The sequence below is a fragment of the Amblyraja radiata genome, chromosome 20 (genome assembly GCF_010909765.2).
Source record: "Amblyraja radiata isolate CabotCenter1 chromosome 20, sAmbRad1.1.pri, whole genome shotgun sequence".
Taxonomy (NCBI): domain Eukaryota; kingdom Metazoa; phylum Chordata; class Chondrichthyes; order Rajiformes; family Rajidae; genus Amblyraja; species Amblyraja radiata.
In genome coordinates, this window is record NC_045975.1 from 4,587,234 (window position 1) to 4,606,272 (window position 19,039).

General features: G+C 48.0%; 1 protein-coding gene across 1 annotated transcript in view; it reads right to left on the reverse strand.

Moving 5' to 3' along the window:
* Positions 1 to 19,039, reverse strand: part of prmt3 (protein arginine methyltransferase 3) — a 141,141-nt gene that overhangs the window by 53,242 nt on the left and 68,860 nt on the right. Inside the window, exons 11-12 of the mRNA XM_033038674.1 lie at positions 13,426 to 13,504; positions 3,250 to 3,437 (exon numbers count right to left, since the gene is read on the reverse strand). Coding sequence (XP_032894565.1) covers positions 3,250 to 3,437; positions 13,426 to 13,504 — 267 coding nt within the window. The remainder of the gene's footprint in view (positions 1 to 3,249; positions 3,438 to 13,425; positions 13,505 to 19,039) is intronic.

The window sequence follows — 19,039 nt, forward strand, 5'->3', positions numbered from 1 at the left end:
GACAACAGCAAACCAAACCACAGATATTCTATGAAATAATACTACGTAAGTTGATTGAATTGTGGAGTAGACATTTGATGGGCTGAATGGTCTAATCCTGCTCCCATAGCATGAAAAAAGAAAATACATTTGTTTCTTTCAAAGGCACAGCATTGGCGAGATGGGCAGAATGGCCTCGTTCATTCTGTGCACTGAATACTCAATTTAATTGCAGCTTCCTGACAGTTAAAGACCAAAAATAACGCAATCAGGGCACACGTGAATCGCTTGGTAATCAGATTCACTCACAGCTTGGCTCCAAAAACAAAATCCAACAACTAATCTTAGCTTAGATTCATTTTATTTACATATTAAATGAGAATCATGTTTTTTCTTTCTCTAATTGCCTTCATTTGATGTTTAACCTAATGAAATTAGATTCCAGAGAACTGCGAAACATTCCCCCAAGGCCCTCTGTGTGGATGGGTGCTTTTATCAACAGCAATGGGGAACGGTTCGACATTAATCTCAGCATTTAAACAGCATTTACAGAGGGTCTAATAAAAATGATCATATTGAGCAAATGCAAGCTAATAATGTATATACTTTTATTTTTGGGTTGCTTAGAGGACTGCGCACTTGCATGGAATACAAACAGCATGTACTTACGAGCATGTTAATGCGTAGAAGTGCCTCATCTTAAACTCAGTGACTGATGAATCTTCCATTATGAAACGGCTGTCCATTAAACGTGCATGCGTTTGCTGGAGTGTGAAATAGCATATGTAATTGTGTTCAGTTCTGGGCACCGTGTTATAGGAAAGATGTTGACAAGCTGGAAAGGGGACAAAGAAGATTTACAGGGATGTTGCCAGGGGGCTAGAGGGTGTGCAGGCTGGGTCTCTATTCCCTGGAGCCCAGGAGGATGAGTGGTGATCTTATAGAGGTGTGTGTATAATTGTGATAGGAATAGATCGGGTAGATGCACACAGTCTCTTGCCCAGAGTAGGTGAATCAAGGACCAGAGGACATAGGTTTAAAGTGACGGGGAAAAGATTTAATAGGAATCTGAGGGGTAATAATATAATACAAAATGTTGAAGTAACTCAGCGGGTCAGGCAGCATCTCTAGAGGAAAGGAATAGGTGATGTTTCTGGTCCAGACCCTTCTTCAGACTATGGCCATATTAAAAGGCCCCCATATGCCCAATCTTTTTTTTCATGGTGGCACAGCAGTAGAGTTGCTGCCTTCCAGCGCCAAGGACCTGGGTTCATTAATGATAGGAGCAGAATTAGGCCATTTGGCCCATCAAGTCTACACCGCAATTCAATCATGGCTGATTTATCTCTGCCTCCTAACCCCATTCTTTTGCCTTCTCCCCATAAACCTCCGACACTCCGTACTAATCAAGAATCTATCTATCTTACGGGTGCTGTCTGTACGGAGTTTGCACGTTCTCCCCGTGACCTGCGTGGGTTTTCTCCGGGATCTTCGGTTTCCTCCCACACTCCAAAGACAATAATAATAATAATAAATGGAATTTATATAGCGCTTTTCAGGGACTCAAAGTCGCTTTACAAGGCAAGGCAAAAAAACAAAAACAAGAACAAAAACAAAACAAACCAAAAAATGAGCAACAATTCAAGTACAGATGAAAAGGGAGGGGGACGTAGGGCTAAGGATAGGCAGAGGTGAAGAGATGGGTCTTGAGGCGGGACTGGAAGATGGTGAGGGACTCAGAATTGCGGATCAGTTGGGGGAGGGAGTTCCAGAGCCTGGGAGCTGTCCCGGAGAAGGCTCTGTCCCCAAAACTGCGGAGGTTGGATTTGTGGACGGAGAGGAGACCGGCTGATATGGATCTGAGGGACCGTGAGGGTTGGTAGGGGGAGAGGAGGTCAGTGAGATATGGGGGGGGGGGGGGGGGGGCAGATGGTGGAGGGCTTTGTAGGTGAGGACCAGGATTTTGTAGGTGATCCGGTGGGAGATGGGAAGCCAGTGAAGTTGTTTGAGGACTGGAGTGATGTGGTGCCAGGATTTGGTGTGGGTGATGAGTCGAGCGGCTGCGTTCTGGACCAGTTGGAGTCGGTTGATGTAGGTGGAGCTGATGCCAAGGAGAAGTGAGTTGCAGTGACGTGTGGGTTTGTGGGTGTCGCTGGTGTGTGTAGGGTAGTGTTAGTGTGCGGGGATCGCTGGTCGGTGCGGACCCGGTGGGCAAATGGGCCTGTCCCTAAACTAAACCAAACCCAGCACTGCAGTATTCCCCAAATTCATTTTGGTCTAATCTCAAATGGCTTCAACACTGAATAATGCTGGGGTAAGCATGAATCAATTTCCATTTTTATGCTCCAGAGATGAATGTGTAGGAAACTGTTTATTCAACAGTATTTCTGTTATCAGGCGAGCTGCATACCACACTGAAAGGTGACAGAGCATCTCACCACACTAAATAACATGAACTCCGGCCTGTTTCCGTTGAAGTACAGAGTTCCAGCAGGACTTCGCTCACTCGACATTAACTATTCCTACTCTCGTAATCAAAGTGCGAAGAGCGTTTGACGGCACTGGGCCTGCGCTCGCTGGAGTTTAGAAGGACGAACGTGGGGATTTCATTGAAACTTAGTGCGACTAGTGAAAGGCCTGGATCGAGTGCACGTGGGGAGGATGTTTCAAGATGAAAAGTCACAAGGAGAAAGGGGGCGACACGGTGGGCACAGCGGCACAGTTGCTGCCTCACAGCGCCAGAGACCCGGGTTCGACTCTGACTACGGGTGCTGTCTGAAAGGAGTTTGCACGTTCTCCCCGTCACCTGCATGGGGTTTCTCTGGGAGTAGTAGTCTAGTTTACTGTCACGTGTGCCGAGGTACAGTGAAAAGCTTTTTGTTGCGTGCTAACCAGTCAGCAGAAAGACAATACATGATTACAATCGAGCCATTTACAGTGTATAGGTTCACGATAAAAGGAATAACATTTTGTGCAAGATAAAGTCCAGTAAAGTCCGATTAAAGATAGTCCAAGAGATGGATAGTAGTTCAGGACCGCTCTCTAGTTGGTGGTAGGATGGTTCAGTCGCCTGATAACAGCTGGGAAGAAACTGCCCCTGAATCTGGAGGTGTGCGTTCGTTTTCACACTTCTGTACCTCTTGCCTGTTGGGAGAGGGGAGAAGAGGGAGTGGCCGGGGTGAGGCCGGTCCTTGATGATGCTGCTGGCCTTGCCGAGGCAGCAGAGAGGTGTGGAGGGAGTAACGCCTAAAGCTGGAAGATAACACATACCTTGATAACGCAGCACTCCGAAATGAGGGTGTCGGGATCGAGGACTTCCACCACGGCCTCTGGGAGAACCACCTTCTTCATGCAGGACATCTTGAAGCCGTACACGTCGTCCCAGAACGCAACCCGCTCCTCGTGTTTCTTCCGGTCCCCCACAGCGACGAGGCTGATGGTGCAGATATCGGGGTACACTGAAATAAATCATCAAGGGCATCAAGGACATATAAAATTATAAAAGGACTGGGCAAGCTAGATGCAGGAAAAATGTTCCCAATGTTGGGCGAGTCCAGAACCAGGGGCCACAGTCTTAGAATAAAAGGGACACCATTTAAGACTGAGGTGAGAAAAAACTTTTTCACCCAGAGAGTTGTGAATTTGTGGAATTCCCTGCCACTGAGGGCAGTGGAGGCCAAGTCACTGGATGGATTTAAGAGAGAGTTAGATAGAGCACTAGGGGCTAGTGGAATCAAGGGATATGGGGAGAAGGCAGGCACGGGTTATTGATTGGGGACGATCAGCCATGATCACATTGAATGGCGGTGCTGGCTCGAAGGGCTGAATGGCCTCCTCCTGCACCTATTTTCTATCTTTCTATAACCTTGAGTTTTGTTTAGTGTAGAGACACAGCGCGGAAACAGGCCATTCAGCCCACCGAGTCCGTGCCGACCCGCGATCATCCCCGCGCATTAACACTAATCCACACACACGAGGGATAATTTTACATGTACACCAGATTAACCTACAGACCTGTCCGTCTTTGGAGTGTGGGAGGAAACCGAAGATCTCGGAGAAAGCCCACGCAGGTCACGGGGAGAACGTACAATCTCCGTACAGACAAGCACCTGTAGTCGGGATCGAACCCGGTTCTCCGGCGATGTGAGGTAGTAGCTCTACCGCTGCGCCTCCGTGCCATTGAGTTTGGGTGGAAAGATAGCTCGTGCAGTTCATAGGTTCTTGGAGCAGAATTAGGCCATTCGGCCAATTAAGTCTCCGCCATTCAATCGTGGCTGATCTATCTTTCCCTCTCAACCTCATTCTCCTGCCTTCTCCCCATAACCCCTGACACCAGTTCTAATCAAAAATATGTGAATCTCTGCCTTACAAAATATCCAGACATCAGAGGCAATGAATTCTACAGATTCACCACCTTCTGACTAAAGAAATTCCTCCTCATCTCCGATCTAAAGGTACGCCCTTCTATTCTGAGGTTGTGGCCTCTGGTCCTGGACTCTCCCAGTAGTGGAAACATCCTTTCCGCATCCACTCTATCCAGTACAAACTAAATATCACCTCTCCATGTACTCCAGGGATGCTGCCTGCCCCCCTGAGTTACTCCAGCACTTTGTATACTTGTTTGTAAACCAGCATCTGCAGTTCCTTGTTCCTACCCTCCGGTTTTAGACCGCTCTGGGTCAACAATGGTGATAAGCCACTCATGATTTTATAAACCCTTTTAACAACCCTTCAGTCTGAAGTAGGGTTTCGGCCCGAAACGTCGCCTATTTCCTTCGCTCCATAGATGCTGCTGCACCCGCTGAGTTTCTCCAGCATTTTTGTGTACCATGATTTTATAAATATCTATCAAGATCAGTTCTCAGCCAAATTGTCAGGTAAGAATTAAACCAGCCAATCTGTAAATAGCAAACTCTTTGCAACAATCACACATATTTTCCTTTCTTTAGTTTAGTTTATTGTCACGTGTACCGAGGTACAGTGAAAAGCTTTTGTTGCGTGCTAACCAGTCAGCGGAAAGACAATACATGATTACAATCGAGCCGCCCACAGTGTACAGATACATGATAAGGGAATAACATTTAGTGCAAAGTAAAAGTAGTAAAGTCTGATCAAGGATAGTCCGAGGGTCTCCAATGAGGTAGATAGTAGTTCAGAACTGCTCTCTAGTTGTGATAGGATGGTTCAGTTGCCTGATAACAGCTGAGTAGAAACTGTCACTGAATCTGAATTTTCACGCTTCTGTACCTCTTGCCCGATGGGAGATGGGAGAAGAGGGAGTGGCCGGGGTGCGACTGGTCCTTGATGATGCTGCTGGCCTTGCCGAGGCAGCGTGAGGTGTAGATGGAGTCAATGGAAGGGAGGTTGGTTTGTGTGATGTGTGACGATCATGTGATGTCCAGAATTCGCTGCAATTTCTTTTGGTGATGATCGCTGGAGAATAAATGCTGTACGAGCCAAAGAAGAAAATCAATAATCATCTAAAGATGGACACAAAAAGCCGGAATAACTCAGCGGGACAGGCAGCATCTCTGGAGAGAAGGAATGGGTGACGTTTCTGGTCAAGACCCTTCTTCAGACAGAAGGGTCTCGAGGCGAAACATCACCCATTCCTTCTCTCCGGAGATGCTGCCTGTCCCGCTGAGTTACTCCGGCTTTTTGTGTCCATCTTCGGTTTAAACCAGCATCTGCAGTCCCTTCTTACACATCCAAAGTTTGCTGACCTGCTGAGGTACTCCATCATTTTGTCCTTTGGTATCTGCAGTACCTCGTTTTTTCTAAGATAACCATCCAGCTTCCTTCAAACCAATGCACAATAACGTCCGACTCGCCTTCAAACTAAAGCAGTGAGCTTTTATTTGTGAACGGTGGCGCAGCGGTAGAGTTACTGCCTCACAACGCTAGAGACCCGGGTTCGATCCTGACTACGGGTGCTGTTTGTATGAAGTATGTACGTTCTCCCCGTGACCTGCGCGGGTTTTCTCCGGGTGCTCCGGTTTCCTCCCACACTCCAAAGGCCGGCAGGTTTGTAGGTTAATTGGCTTGCTAAGAATGTAAATTGTCTCTAGAGTGTGTAGGACAGTGTTAAGCCCCTGTCCCACTTAGGAAACCTGAATGTAAACCTTTGGAGACATTGTCAGTCTCCCTACCTGCTTCCACTACCTGCAACCTCCGGCAACCACCTGCAACCTCCGGGAACCGCACGGAAACCTTGGGTGGGGCGCAAAGTCTCCAGAGGTTTCCGTTCAGGTTTCCTAAGTGGGACAGGGGCATTAGTGTACGGGATCACTGGTCGGCGCGGGCTCGGTGGGCCGAAGAGCCTGTTTCTGCGCTGTTTCTCTAAACTAAATAAACCTAAACGTTCTGGTCTCCTTCGAGCTACTGCTGTAAGCTATTATTTGTGAACACCCAAGAGCATCGAAATCGGAGACACAGGGAACTGCAGGTGCTGGGTTTACAAAAAAAAAGACTTGGAGTGCTGGAGTAACATGTCTGGAGGACATGGACAGGTGACATTATGGGTCGGGGTCTTTCTTCAGACTGATTGTAGGGGGGGAGGAGAGATAGCTGGAAAGGAAGTGGGGGTTGGATAAGGTCTGATGAGTGATAGGTGGATACAGGTGATGGGGGGGGGGGGGTTGATAGGCAGATGGTTGGACAAAAGGTCAGAGCTGAAAAGCATGAGATAAGGAGGTATGGACAGAAGAGGCTTGAAACATGAAGCTCGATTTAAAGCCTCCTCGGAAAGGCAGCGTCTCCAGCACTTAGAATTGCATTGAAGAGACCAGTCTGCATAAACAGCTGTGCTTTAAAAAGAAAAGTCCTTCAGCATGTAGAACAAAATGCGCTCATGTCAAAGATGACAGTACACAAAAGAAATCTAGTCCAAAAGAGGTTGCCGTTTGCAATAGGCTCTGAAAAGGTGTATTGCAGTCATTGCTCCGCCAATCAGCTTCATATTTTGTGTATGAAAAGTGCGGGATATTCAATGTGAATTTATGCCTCTCTGGTGCCTGTGATGCAGATGAGGAGTCGCTGTGTAAACGGCCGGAGATTATAATTGAAAATGATTGTGGCCAGTTATTGGAAGCAGGCGAGGCATTGTCCCTGCCTCAGCGCCAATGTCCTTTTAAACTTCCCAAACACCACGCGCTCGTCACTTCATTCTCTTCTTATTAATGCAATTATTGAATGGTTATTCCAGCGCTGGGGCCAAATTAATGATGTGCGGATTGGATAGGTGCACTTAGACAATAGGTGCAGGAGTAGGCCATTCGGCCCTTCAAGCCAGCACCGCCATTCAACGTGATCATGGCTGATCATCGCCAATCAGTATCCCGTTCCTGCCTTCTCCCCAGGCTCTCTTGAAAGTATCCAGGGAACCGGCCTTCACCGTCCTCTGAGGCAGAGAATTCCACAGACTCACAACTCTCTGTGTGAAAACCCACAACTTCTGTGTTTCCTCGTCTCCGTTCTAAATGGCTAACCCCATATTCTTAAAATGTGGCCCCTGGTTCTGGACTCCCCCAACATCGGGAACATGTTTCCTGCCTCTAGCGTGATCAAACCCTTAATAATCTTATATGTTTCAATAAGATATCCTCTCATCCTTCTAAACTCCAGAGTGTATAAGCCCAGCTGCTCCATTCTCTCAGCATATGACAGTCCCGCCATCCCGGGAATTAACCTTGAAAACCTACGCTGCGCTCCCTCAATAGCAAGAATGTCCTTCCTCAAATTAGCGGACCAAAACTGCGCACAATACTCCAGGTGTGGTCTCACTAGGGCCCTGTACAACTGCAGAAGGACCTCTTTGCTCCTATACTCTTGTTATGATCATCTGTGTCCTATTCCAATTCCCGCAGAAGCCCACACGACCGTCCGGATAAACGGGATGTGCCCGGCACACCCTCCTGAAGGCACACCAACATCACAAACCTGGGAATGAACAAACGCCAGGCTTCAGAGGAAGAAACAATGCTGGAGTAACTCAGCGGGTCAGGCAGCATCTGTGGAGAACATGGATAGGTGACGTTTCACAGAGTGTTGGAGTAACTCAGCGGCTCGGTCAGCATCTGTGGAGAACATGAATAGGTGACGCTTCAGGTCGAGACCTTTCTTCAGACGATTCTCCACCCCGAAACGTAAACCTATCCATGTTTAGTTTGGTTTGGAGATGCTGCGTGGAAATAGGCCCTTCGGCCCATTGTGTCCATACAGATGCTGGAAGGGAGAAAGTTTAACAGAGATGTGCGGGGCAGGTTTTTTATGGAGAGCAATGGGTGCCTGGAACACATTGCCAGGGGTGGTGGTGGAGGCAGGTAGGACAGTGGCATTTAAGAGCCTTTTAGATAGGCCCATGGAAGTAGTGCAGGGAATGGAGGGATATGGACCATGTGCTGGCAGGCGAGATCAGCTTAACTGGCCGTCAAGTTCGGCAGGAACATTGTGGGCCGAAGGGCCTGTTTATGTGCTGTACTGTCATTCTATGTTGTATGTCATATATAACCATATAACAATTACAGCACGGAAACAGGCCAACTCGGCCCTTCTAGTCCGTGCCGAACACTTATTCTCCCCTAGTCCCATCTACCTGCACTCAGACCATAAAATATAACCAACAAGCTCAGCAAAGAGCATGAAAGCCATGTGGTGATGCTTGATACATCCTGCATATGAAACTCGCTGACAATGCAGCCATGTAACACTAACGGCCCAGGACCCTGCGCAGTCTCGCAACTGCTGCCGTCTTCACCAATCAAGCATTGCCCGGGGAAACAGAAATGAAGTGGTGCTTTGTCACAACGATGGCCTCCAGCTAGGCTGGCTCATGAATTAAACCGAGCCTGACTGACGTATTGACACGCTCAACTGCTATCATTTCAGTTTCCAATCAAAAATTCCATGGCTGCAGGCCGAACACGGTCGTTTTTCAGAAAGAAACTGTTTACTCGCGGTGGACATTTTTCCGAACAGTCGTGCATTTACAGCTGACAGCGAGGAAATATGATCGAAGGCATCCTTGGATCAGTCTCGCAGTTGGGATACAAACTACACTCGCATCTTCTCCCCACAACAAGCTCATAAACGATAGGAGCAGAATGAGGCCATTCAACCCATCATGTTGTCTACTCCGTCGTTCAATCATGGTTGATCTATTCCTTTCTCCTAACCCCATTCTCCTGCCTTCACCCCTGACACCTCTACTGAGAGACACTAGAGGCAGGAAACATGTTCCCGATGTTGAGAGAGTCCAGAACCAGGAGCCACACAGTTTAAGAATAAGGGGTAAGCCATTTAGAACGGAGATGAGGAAACAGTTTTTCTCAGAGAGTTGTGAGTCAGTGGAATTCTCTGCCTCAGAGGGCAGTGGAGGCAGAGAATTAGAATTAGAATTAATTAGATCCTTTATTTGTCATTCAGACCTTACGGTCTGAATGAAATGTCGTTACCTGCAGCCATACATACAGTAATAAACAACAGATCAGACAGTATACACAAATTAACATCCACCACAGTGAGTCCAACAAGCACCTCCTCACTGATGGAGGAAAAAAATCTTAGGGCTGCAGTCTCTTCCCTCCTCTTCTCCCTCTGCGCTGAGGCGATACCCCACCGGGCGATGGTAAGTCAGTCCCGCGGCTCACCGAGCTCCGCGAACGGGCCGGTTCAAACTCCGCGGCCCGGGGGTGGTCGAAGCTGCCGCCCTCCAGTCCAGCGGACGCAGCTGTTGACGATGTCGTCCACTGGCCCGCGGCCGAACCCCGGACTCAGGCCGCCGCCGCCAGAACGCCGTCTCAGCCACCCGGGTCGCCCTCACGTGAGCGCCATTCCACCCTCGAGCCAGGCCGCCCTCACGGGAGCGTCTCAGCCCCGCGCCAGGCCGCCCTCACGGGAGCACCGTTACCCTCGAGCGGGGCCGCCCTCACGGGAGCGCCGTTCCAGCCCCGAGCCGGGCCGCCCTCACGGGAGCGAGCCCAGGGCTCTGCCTCCGGAGCCTCGAGGTCGCCAGCTCCGCCATTAGGCCTCAGCGCAGACGGAGGCAGAGAAGGTGGATACGACAAGAAAGTCGCATTCCCCCGAAGGGAGAGACAGAAAGCCCTGTTTCAATCCCCCCCCCCCCCCCCACACATAACACAAACCTAAAAACCAAAAGCTTAACTAAACAAGACGAAAAAAGTAAAAACAAACGGACTGCTGGCGAGCCGCAGCCGTTCACCAGCGCCGCCACTTCCGGAACAGCCATGATCACATTGAATGGCGGTGCTGGCTCGAAGTGCCAAATGGCCTACTCCTGCACCTATTGTCTATTGATGTCATAATCGTAATCATACTTTATTAGCCAAGTATGTTTTACAACATATGAGGAATTTGTTTTGCCGTACAGTCACACCAATAAAAAGCAACAAGACACACAAAATACATTTTAATATAAACATCCACCACAGTGACTCCTCCACATTCCTCACTGTGATGGAAGGCGAAAAAAAGTTCAATCTCTTCCCTTCGTTTTGCTCCCGCGGTCGGGGGCCTCGAGCCTTCCGTTGACGGGACGATCTTACTCCTGTAGCCGGCGGTCGGGCTTCCTCATCGGGGTGATCAAGCTCCTGCATCAGGGGAGAATCTCAGGTCCCCCGCGCCGGGCGATCTACCCCGGGTCCGGGCTGGTCGAACGTCGTGCGGTTTTGGAGCTTCCCGACGTCGGTCTCAACCCGAGGCTGTGAGCTCCTTGATGCTAAAGTCCGCAGGCCGCGGTTGGAGCGTCGATCCCAGGCAAGGAATCGGCGTCGACGGTAAGTCCACATCCCCGCGGTGGGGCTCAAAGTCAGTCTAGAGCAATGCCTCCAGTTCCAACGATGTTAGGCCGCAGAGCGACCGGAGATACGGGCCGGAAAACAATCGCATCTCCAGCAAGGTAAGAGATTGAAAAAAAGTTCCCCCCGCCCACCCCCCACATAAAACAAACCGGAGAACATTAACAAAAACTTTTAAAACACACTATAAATAACAAAAAACGAAAAGACAGACAGACTGTTGGCGAGGGGCTCCCATCGCAGCGCCACCCGGTGGTATGATGTGACAGTAAAAACGTTAAACCATTGAAATAGCATGATGTGCCTCGTCAACCCCCTCCGTGGGAAAAACGCCTGACACCCCATGTCATGAATCTGTGGAATCCATTGCCATTCGATGTTTTTAAGGCGAGATTGATAGATTCTTGATTAGTACGGGTGTCAGGGGTTACGGGGAGAAGACAGGAGAATGGGGTTGAGAGGGAAAGATAGATCAGCCATCATTGAATGGGCGGAGTAGACTTGATGGACCGCAGGGGCGGAAATCGCTATCAATACATGGGGGGGGGGGGGGGGGACACACAATTTCTTGGCGTGAGTGACCTGAATACCAGCCAGGAAACCTGTTCGGCTGGATCCCTTAATGACCTGACCTGAAGCCCCCGCCGGCCGGTTTAAAATCTGATTCCATCCACCAATACATCCAATTAGTTCAAATGGTAACTGTACCCGCATCAGACAGCTTTAAGAAATTCTCCTGAGTACCTTCAGCAATACAATTGGTGACACATCGTGTTAATACAATGTTAATAGAGACATTTAACAAGCGCTTAACGGTGACACCCCCACTCTGTCGCGGAAAGCGGAGATTTTAATAGTTTTTTTCCACCGAATTTCAAAATTCGGATTACAAAACATGGCGGGGGGGATTGTCCCCCACCTCTCAAAACATGGAGGAGCGTGTGTGTGTGTCCCCTGTCCCCCCCAGGATTTCCGCCCACGATGGGCCGAATGGCCTAATTTTGCTCCTATAACTTATGAACCTGTCATTTCCCTCGCAAGATATCGTTTGCTCGTAGTTAGTTGTTTTACTTTCCACACAGTTATGTTGAAGTGCTGATGGATGGATCTGTTGACTGGAAAGCGGACGGCCTTCAATACAACAATATCATTTGATGCCAATCTTCACACAAATCACTTTTATCTCTTGCTTACAGCACAGTTTTTGGCATTCAATGCATCCACTGCTAGCAGCAGGAAACAGAGCAGAAAATCAGCTCAGCCTCGCACCACACTTTAACGCAACAGGTACCTGCTGCGGCCCAGTGGCTGCCTCGAGATGGTGCAAGTTTAATTCCAGAACCTTAACCTCTGGCACCCAGGCCACCACTGCAACACAGCACTGCAGGACTGCTGCACGATCAGAGGTACAGTATTTCAGATGAGACAGTAGAACATAGGAGCAGAATTGGGCCATTCGGGTCATCCATAGAAAATAGGTGCAGGAGTAGGCCATTCGGTCCTTCGAGCCTGCAGCGCCATTCAATATGATCATGGCTGATCATCCAACTCAGTATCCTGTACCTGCCTTCTCTCCATACCCCCTGATCCCTTTAGCCACAAGGGCCACATCTAACTCCCTCTTAAATATAGCCAATGAACTGGCCTCAACTACCTTCTGTGGCAGAGAATCCCACAGATTCACCACTCTCTGTGCGAATTTTTTTTTCTCATCTCGATCCTTAAACTGTGACCCCTTGTTCTGGACTTCCCCAACATCGGGAACAATCTTCTTGCATCTAGCCTGTCCAACCGCTTAAGAATTTTGTGAGTCCAGTCTGCTCCGCCATTCAATCGTGGCTGATCTTTTTTTTTGCTCACAGCCACATTCTCCTGCCTTCTCCCCGTAATCTTTGGCACCCTTAAGAATCAAGAATTTATCAATCTCCGCCTTAAAAATACCCAATGCCTTGGCTGCCGCTCCATCCCCATCTCCAGCTCCAGCTCTATCTCCAGCTCGAGCTCCATCTCCAGCTCCATCTCGAGCTGTAGCTCCATCTCCAGCTCCAGCTCTATCTCCAGCTCGAGCTCCATCTCCAGCTCCATCTCCAGTTCCATCTCCATCTCCAGCACCATCTCCATTTCCAGCTCCATCTCGAGCTCTAGCTCCATCTCGAGCTCTAGCTCCAAATATTCCACAGCTTCAGCACCGCGGCAGTGGGGGTATATTTTATCTCTGGGGGAAGATTTCTCAGTGGTGCATATCACATTACCAGACGGTGGCATTGTGGTGCAACAGTAGAATTGCTACCTCACAGCGCCAGAGACCCGGGTGCGATCCTGACTACGGGTGCTGTCTGTACAGAGTTTGTACGTTCTCCTCGTGACCCGCGTGGGTTTTTCCCCGGAGTCTCCGGTTTCCTCCCACACTCCAAAGACTAATTGACTTCGGTAAAATTGAAAATGATCCACAGTGTGCGTAGGGTAGTGCAAGTGTGCGGGGATCGCTGGTCGGCACGGGACCGAACGGCCTGTTTCTGCGTTGTATCTCTAAACTGAACTAAAGAACAGCGCACGCATGCCTTCAGGGAATGGACTGCCACTGGATATTCCTTTTGTAATGGATCTTTTATCCCTCGCCCCAAACACAAACCTGCACCATCTTCCTTCAGGTACTTGTCCCGTGCGTATATGACCGAGTCCAACATGGATTCAAACAGCAGGAAATAACCCTGTAAAGAACGAGTGAACATAGTTAGAGTCATAGATTCATACGGCCAGTATACACGTCCTACAGCCGAACTTCCCCACATCGGCCAAGATGACCCATCTATGCCAGTCCCACCTTTTTTTTAAGTTTAGTTTAGTTTAGTTCAGAGAAACCGCGCGGAAACAGGCCTTTAGGCCCACCGGGTCCGCGCCGACCAGCGATCCCCGAACATTTTAACACCATCCTACACCCTCTAGGGACACCCACAATTTTCTTCGTTCCATAGATGCTGCCTCACCCGCTGAGTTTCTCCAGCATGTTTTGTCTACCCTCGAGGGACAATTTACATTCACCAAAGCAATTAACTTACAAACCTGCACGTCTTTGGAGTGTGGGAGGAAACAGAAGATCTCAGAGAAAACCCACGCAGATCACGGGAAAGAATGTACAAAGTCTGTACTGACAGCGCCCGTAGTTGGGATTGAACCCAGGTCTCCGGCGCTGCATTCGCTGTTAGGCAGCAGCTCTACCGCTGCGCCACTGTGACGTTTAGCCCACATTTCTCTAAACCTTTCGTGTTCAAGTACATGTTCAAATATCTTTTAATAAACTTGTAGGAAGAAACTGCAGATGCTGGTTTACACTGAAGATCGACACAAAATGCTGGAGTAACTCAGCGGGACAGGTGGCATCTCTGGAGAGATGGAATGGGTGACGTTTCAGGTCGAGACCCTTCTTCAGACTGAAGAATATTCAATATTTAATAAATGTCATGTCCAAGTAAATATCGCAACATTTTGTCTGGTCAAACCCATTGACCAGTGCAAATCCCAGCATCCAAACGAAAATCCAGTTACAAAACAGAAAATTCAATTTATATAATGGCTTCAAAGTCTTTTCACAGAAGCCATCAGCTAAAATCTGATGCAGAACACAAATTGCTGGAGTAACTCAGCAGGTCAGGGCAGCATCTCTGGAGAACGTGGATGGGCGATGCTTAAAGTCGGGACTGAAGAAGTTCTCACCCTCTCTCTGACATCTGCAGTTCTTGGAGGCTAAAATCGGATGCTGAGTCATGAGAAGACTAAAGGACGCAGGGCAGCACGGTGGCTCGGCAGTAGAGTTACTGCCTCACAGCGTCAGAGACCCGGGTTCTATCCCGGCTACAGCTGCTGCCTGTACGGAGTTTGTACGTTCTCCCTGTGACCTGCGTGGGTTTTCTACGGCTGCTCCGGCTTCCTCCCACATTCCAAAGACGTGCAGGTTTGTAGGTTAATTGGCTTAGGTAAAAAATTGTAAATTGTCCCTCGTGTGTGTAGGTTAGTGCCGGGCGATTGTTGGTCGGCGCGGACTCAGTCGGCCGAAGGGTCTGTTTCCACGCTGTATCTCTTAAGTCTAAAACCGAAGATAGACACAAAAAGCTGGAGTAACTCAGCAGGACAGGCAGCATCTCTGGAGAGAAGGAATGGGTGACATTCCGGGTCGAGATCCCCAAAAATTTGAAGAGGTAGGTTTTAAGGGATGTCTTAAAGGAAGAAAGTCAGAGAGGCTTAGGAATGGTTTTACAGCACTTGGGGCCTAGTCAGTTGACAAAAAAGACTGTTAATGGTGGAGTGATTAAAATTCCAGAAGTCAAAATTGGAGAGACGACGGGTCTTGACCCGAAATGTCACCCAGTCCTTCTCTTCAGAGATGCTGCCTGTCCCGCTGAGTTACCCCAGCTTTTTGTGTCTATCTTTGGAGAGACGTTGATGGCTTTGTGTTCACATTAAGGGTCTGTCCCATTTGGTGATTTTTTTCGGCGACTGCCAGCATCAGTGACTGACGTATCAGGCCACCGAAAAATACGCGGCACGATGACATATTGACGTGCGGTGTTTTTTCAAGTGTCGCTACATTTTTTTTGTCGTCGCTGGATTTTGAAATGTTCAAAATCTTTTGGCGACCCTGATATGACGCCGGCAAAATCGGCAAGTGGGACAGCCCCGTTACTAGAGGAGTAACTCAAGAGGCCTGGAATAACAATCCAGAGATGCCTGTTCGCATCCCATCGCTGTAGCTGTGGACATTAAACTCAGTTAAAAATCTCATCATTAAAGGACCAATCATAGAACTAATGATCAGACAACACCAGATTGTCACTTGAGCCCATCTGCTTGACTAACACCATCGAGGGGGAGGGGAGGGGAGGGGGGGGTGAAATTTGCCATCCATACCCACGACAACCGCAATGCCTTTCCTGAGCCCATTCAGATTCACAATAATTGCCACATTAAAGAAGAAAAAGAGATAAAACCACAAAGAACATACAGCGACGACTCAGGGCATTGAACAAGGCAAATTTAGTTCTTAACTTCATAAGTCGTAGGAGCAGAATTAGGCCATTCGGCCCATCAAGTCCACTCCGCCATTCAATCATGTCTGATCTAAACATTCCCTCTCAACCTCTCCTGCCTTCGCCCCATAACCTTTGACACCAAAGGTTTAGTTTAAGTTTAGAAATACATCATAGAAACAGACTTAAAAAAGTCACCTCGCCTTGTCCTCCAGTGATTCTGCCTGAGCAGCTGAGTTACTCCAGCACTCTGTGTTCTACGCAAGGTTCCAGCACCTGCAGTTCCTTGTGTCTACATTAGAACATGCTGCTAGTTAGCAAGCTGACTAACAAGGTGGCAAGAGTAAAATACAGTGGACACACTGGTTAACCGTGGATTGCCCGGCTCGGTGGCGCAGCGCCAGAGAATCGGGTTCAATCCTGACCACGGGTGCTGTCCGTGCGGAGTTTGTACGTTCTCCCCGTGACAGCGTGGATTTTCTGCGGGTGCTCCGGTTTCCTCCCACGCTCCAAAGACGTGCAGGTTTGCAGTTTAGTTGGCATCTATAAATTGTAAATTGTCCCTAGTTGGCGTGGGAGAGCGTTAGAGTGTGCGGGGATCGCTGGTCGGCGCGGACTCGGCGGGCTGAATGGCCTGTTTCCGCGCTATATCTCGAAATTAAACTAAACTAAAAGATAATGAATGGAAAGAGTTAAATAATGGTCGCCTTCATCCCACAACGCTTAGAATACAAAAGTGAGACATATGTGCAACTGCTGTAGAGAGTCTTGTTCAGGCTCCATCTGTTGCCAGCTGGGCACCATGTCTCAGTTGAGGTCACCAAAATTATATTGGAGATGAAAGGGTTAAAATTGGAGTCAAGATGGCACTAATTAATATCTTATATTTCTTTAAGTTTGGAAAATGCAGGGTTTATCTGAGCAAATTGTTTAATTCAGGTTTTCTAGAGTGAAATAATTTTCTCTGCGAGTCCAGAGAAGAAGGCCCAAGGATGGACAATTGAAGCTTTAATGGTCCCGACCCAAAACGTCACCTATCCGTGTTCTCCAGAGTTGCTGCTTGACCCGCTGAGTTACTCCAGCACTTTGCGTCCTTTTTCAAGGATTTAAATTGATCGCTAGTTTTTGCCAGGTTAAGACTTTTTGTCAAAGAAGGCAAGGTTGTTGAGGATCTCAATATTGGGATTGATGGACTTCTTTCAGACATCAAGGAAATGGGGTCAGAGACAAATAAATGGAGTTCAAGTACAGATTTACAGTGCCCGCCATAATGTTTGGGACAAAGACCCATCATTTATTTATTTGCCTCTGTACTCCACAATTTGAGATTTGTAATAGAAAAAAAAATCACATGTGGTTAAAGTGCCCATTGTCAGATTTTAATAAAGGCATTTTTAATACATTTTGGTTTCACCAAGTAGAAATTACAGCAGTGTTTATACATAGTCCCCCCCATTTCAGGGCACAGCGGTTCATAAGTGATAGGAGGGAATTGGGCCATTCGGCCCATCAAGTCAACTCCTCTTTTCAATCATGGCTGATCTATCTCTCCCTCCTAACCCCATTCTCCTGCCTTCTCCCCAGCAGTTCTCTGACTAGTTCTACTGCCTTCCTGATTAAATATTACTGATTGTCACCTTCCCCTCAGCAAACAATGAGCCATTCTACATTTTGTTATGTGTAGGAAGGAACTGCAGGTGCTGGTTTACACTGAAGATAGATACAAAATGCTGGAGTAACTCAGCGGGTCAGGCAGCATCGCCGGAGTGAAGGAATGGGCGACGTTTCGGGCCGTGACCCTTCTTCAGACTGAGAGTCAGTGGAGAGAGAGACATAGAGATATGGAAGGGTGAGGTGTGAAAACACAGATAAAAGGGGAAGGTGATCAAGGAAATGTAGAATGGTACAATAGGCAATAGACAATAGGTGCAGGAGTAGGCCATTTAGCCCTTCGAGCCAGCACCGCCATTCACTGTAATCATGGCTGATCATCCACATTCAGTACCCCGTTCCTGCCTTCTCCCCATATCCCCTGACTCCGCTCTCTTTAAGAGCCCTATCCAACTCTCTCTTGAAAGCTTCCCGAGAATTGGCCTCCACTGCCCTCTGAGGCAGAGAATTCCACAGATGCACAACTCTCTGGGCAAAAAGGTTTTTCCTTATCCCCGTTCCAAACGCCGACCCCTTATTCTTAAACTGTGTCCCCTAGTTCTGGACACCCCCAACATCGGGAACACGTTTCCTGCCTCTAGTGTGTACAATGAAACTTTGGGAGCATTTACTCTGTTAAAAAATTAATCCCAAACACAGAAAAACCTTCAAACTAAAATGACTTAGAAAACTCACAAAATTGCTAATTAAACTGCTTTGTTTTGCAATCTAATTTAATCAATTGAGAAATTAAGCGCTTGCACAAGTTGCTTTTACTATCCCATTCACACCAGGATCAAAAGAAAAAATAATTAGCGAGCTGCATGATTCAACTAAAACACTAGTTATTCAGTGTTGACGTACATTCTCTATCGTGGAGATGGTTTGTTACAAAATTATATACACACCAGCGCTCTCTGGTACAAAATATATATCATGTCAACCTAATGCCTTAGCTCACAACCTAAGTAAGTAAGTAAGTTTATTGGCCAAGTATTCACATACAAGGAATTTGCCTTGGTGCTCCGCCCACAAGTAACAACGTGACATACAGTGACAGTTACGAATGACTCAGAAAACACTAAACATTCATAATTATAAAACATGAATGATAAAACACCATTGATCAAGCATGTGAACCAACAAAATACTAGATCAAAGGGAGACTACAGATTTTTGGCTGTTGAGTATAACTACTCGTGGATAAAAACTGTTTTTTATGTCTGGCTGTGGCAGCTTTGACAGTCCGGAGTCGCCTTCCAGAGGGAAGTGATTCAAAGAGTATGTGGCCAGTGTGAGAGCATGCCTTTCCCTCTCTCTCCATCCCTCTCCCATTCTAGTTCTCCGACTATACGCACAAAGTGCTGGAGTAACTCAGCGGGACAGGCAGCGTCTCTGGATGGAAGGGGTGGGTGATGTTCCGGGTCCAGACCCATCTTCAGACAGTCTCGATACGAAACGTCACCCATTCCTTCCCTCCACAGATGCTGCCTGCCCCCGCTGAGTTACTCCAACATTTTGTGTCTATAACCGAAACGTCCCACCATTTTTAAACCAGCATTTGCAGTTCCA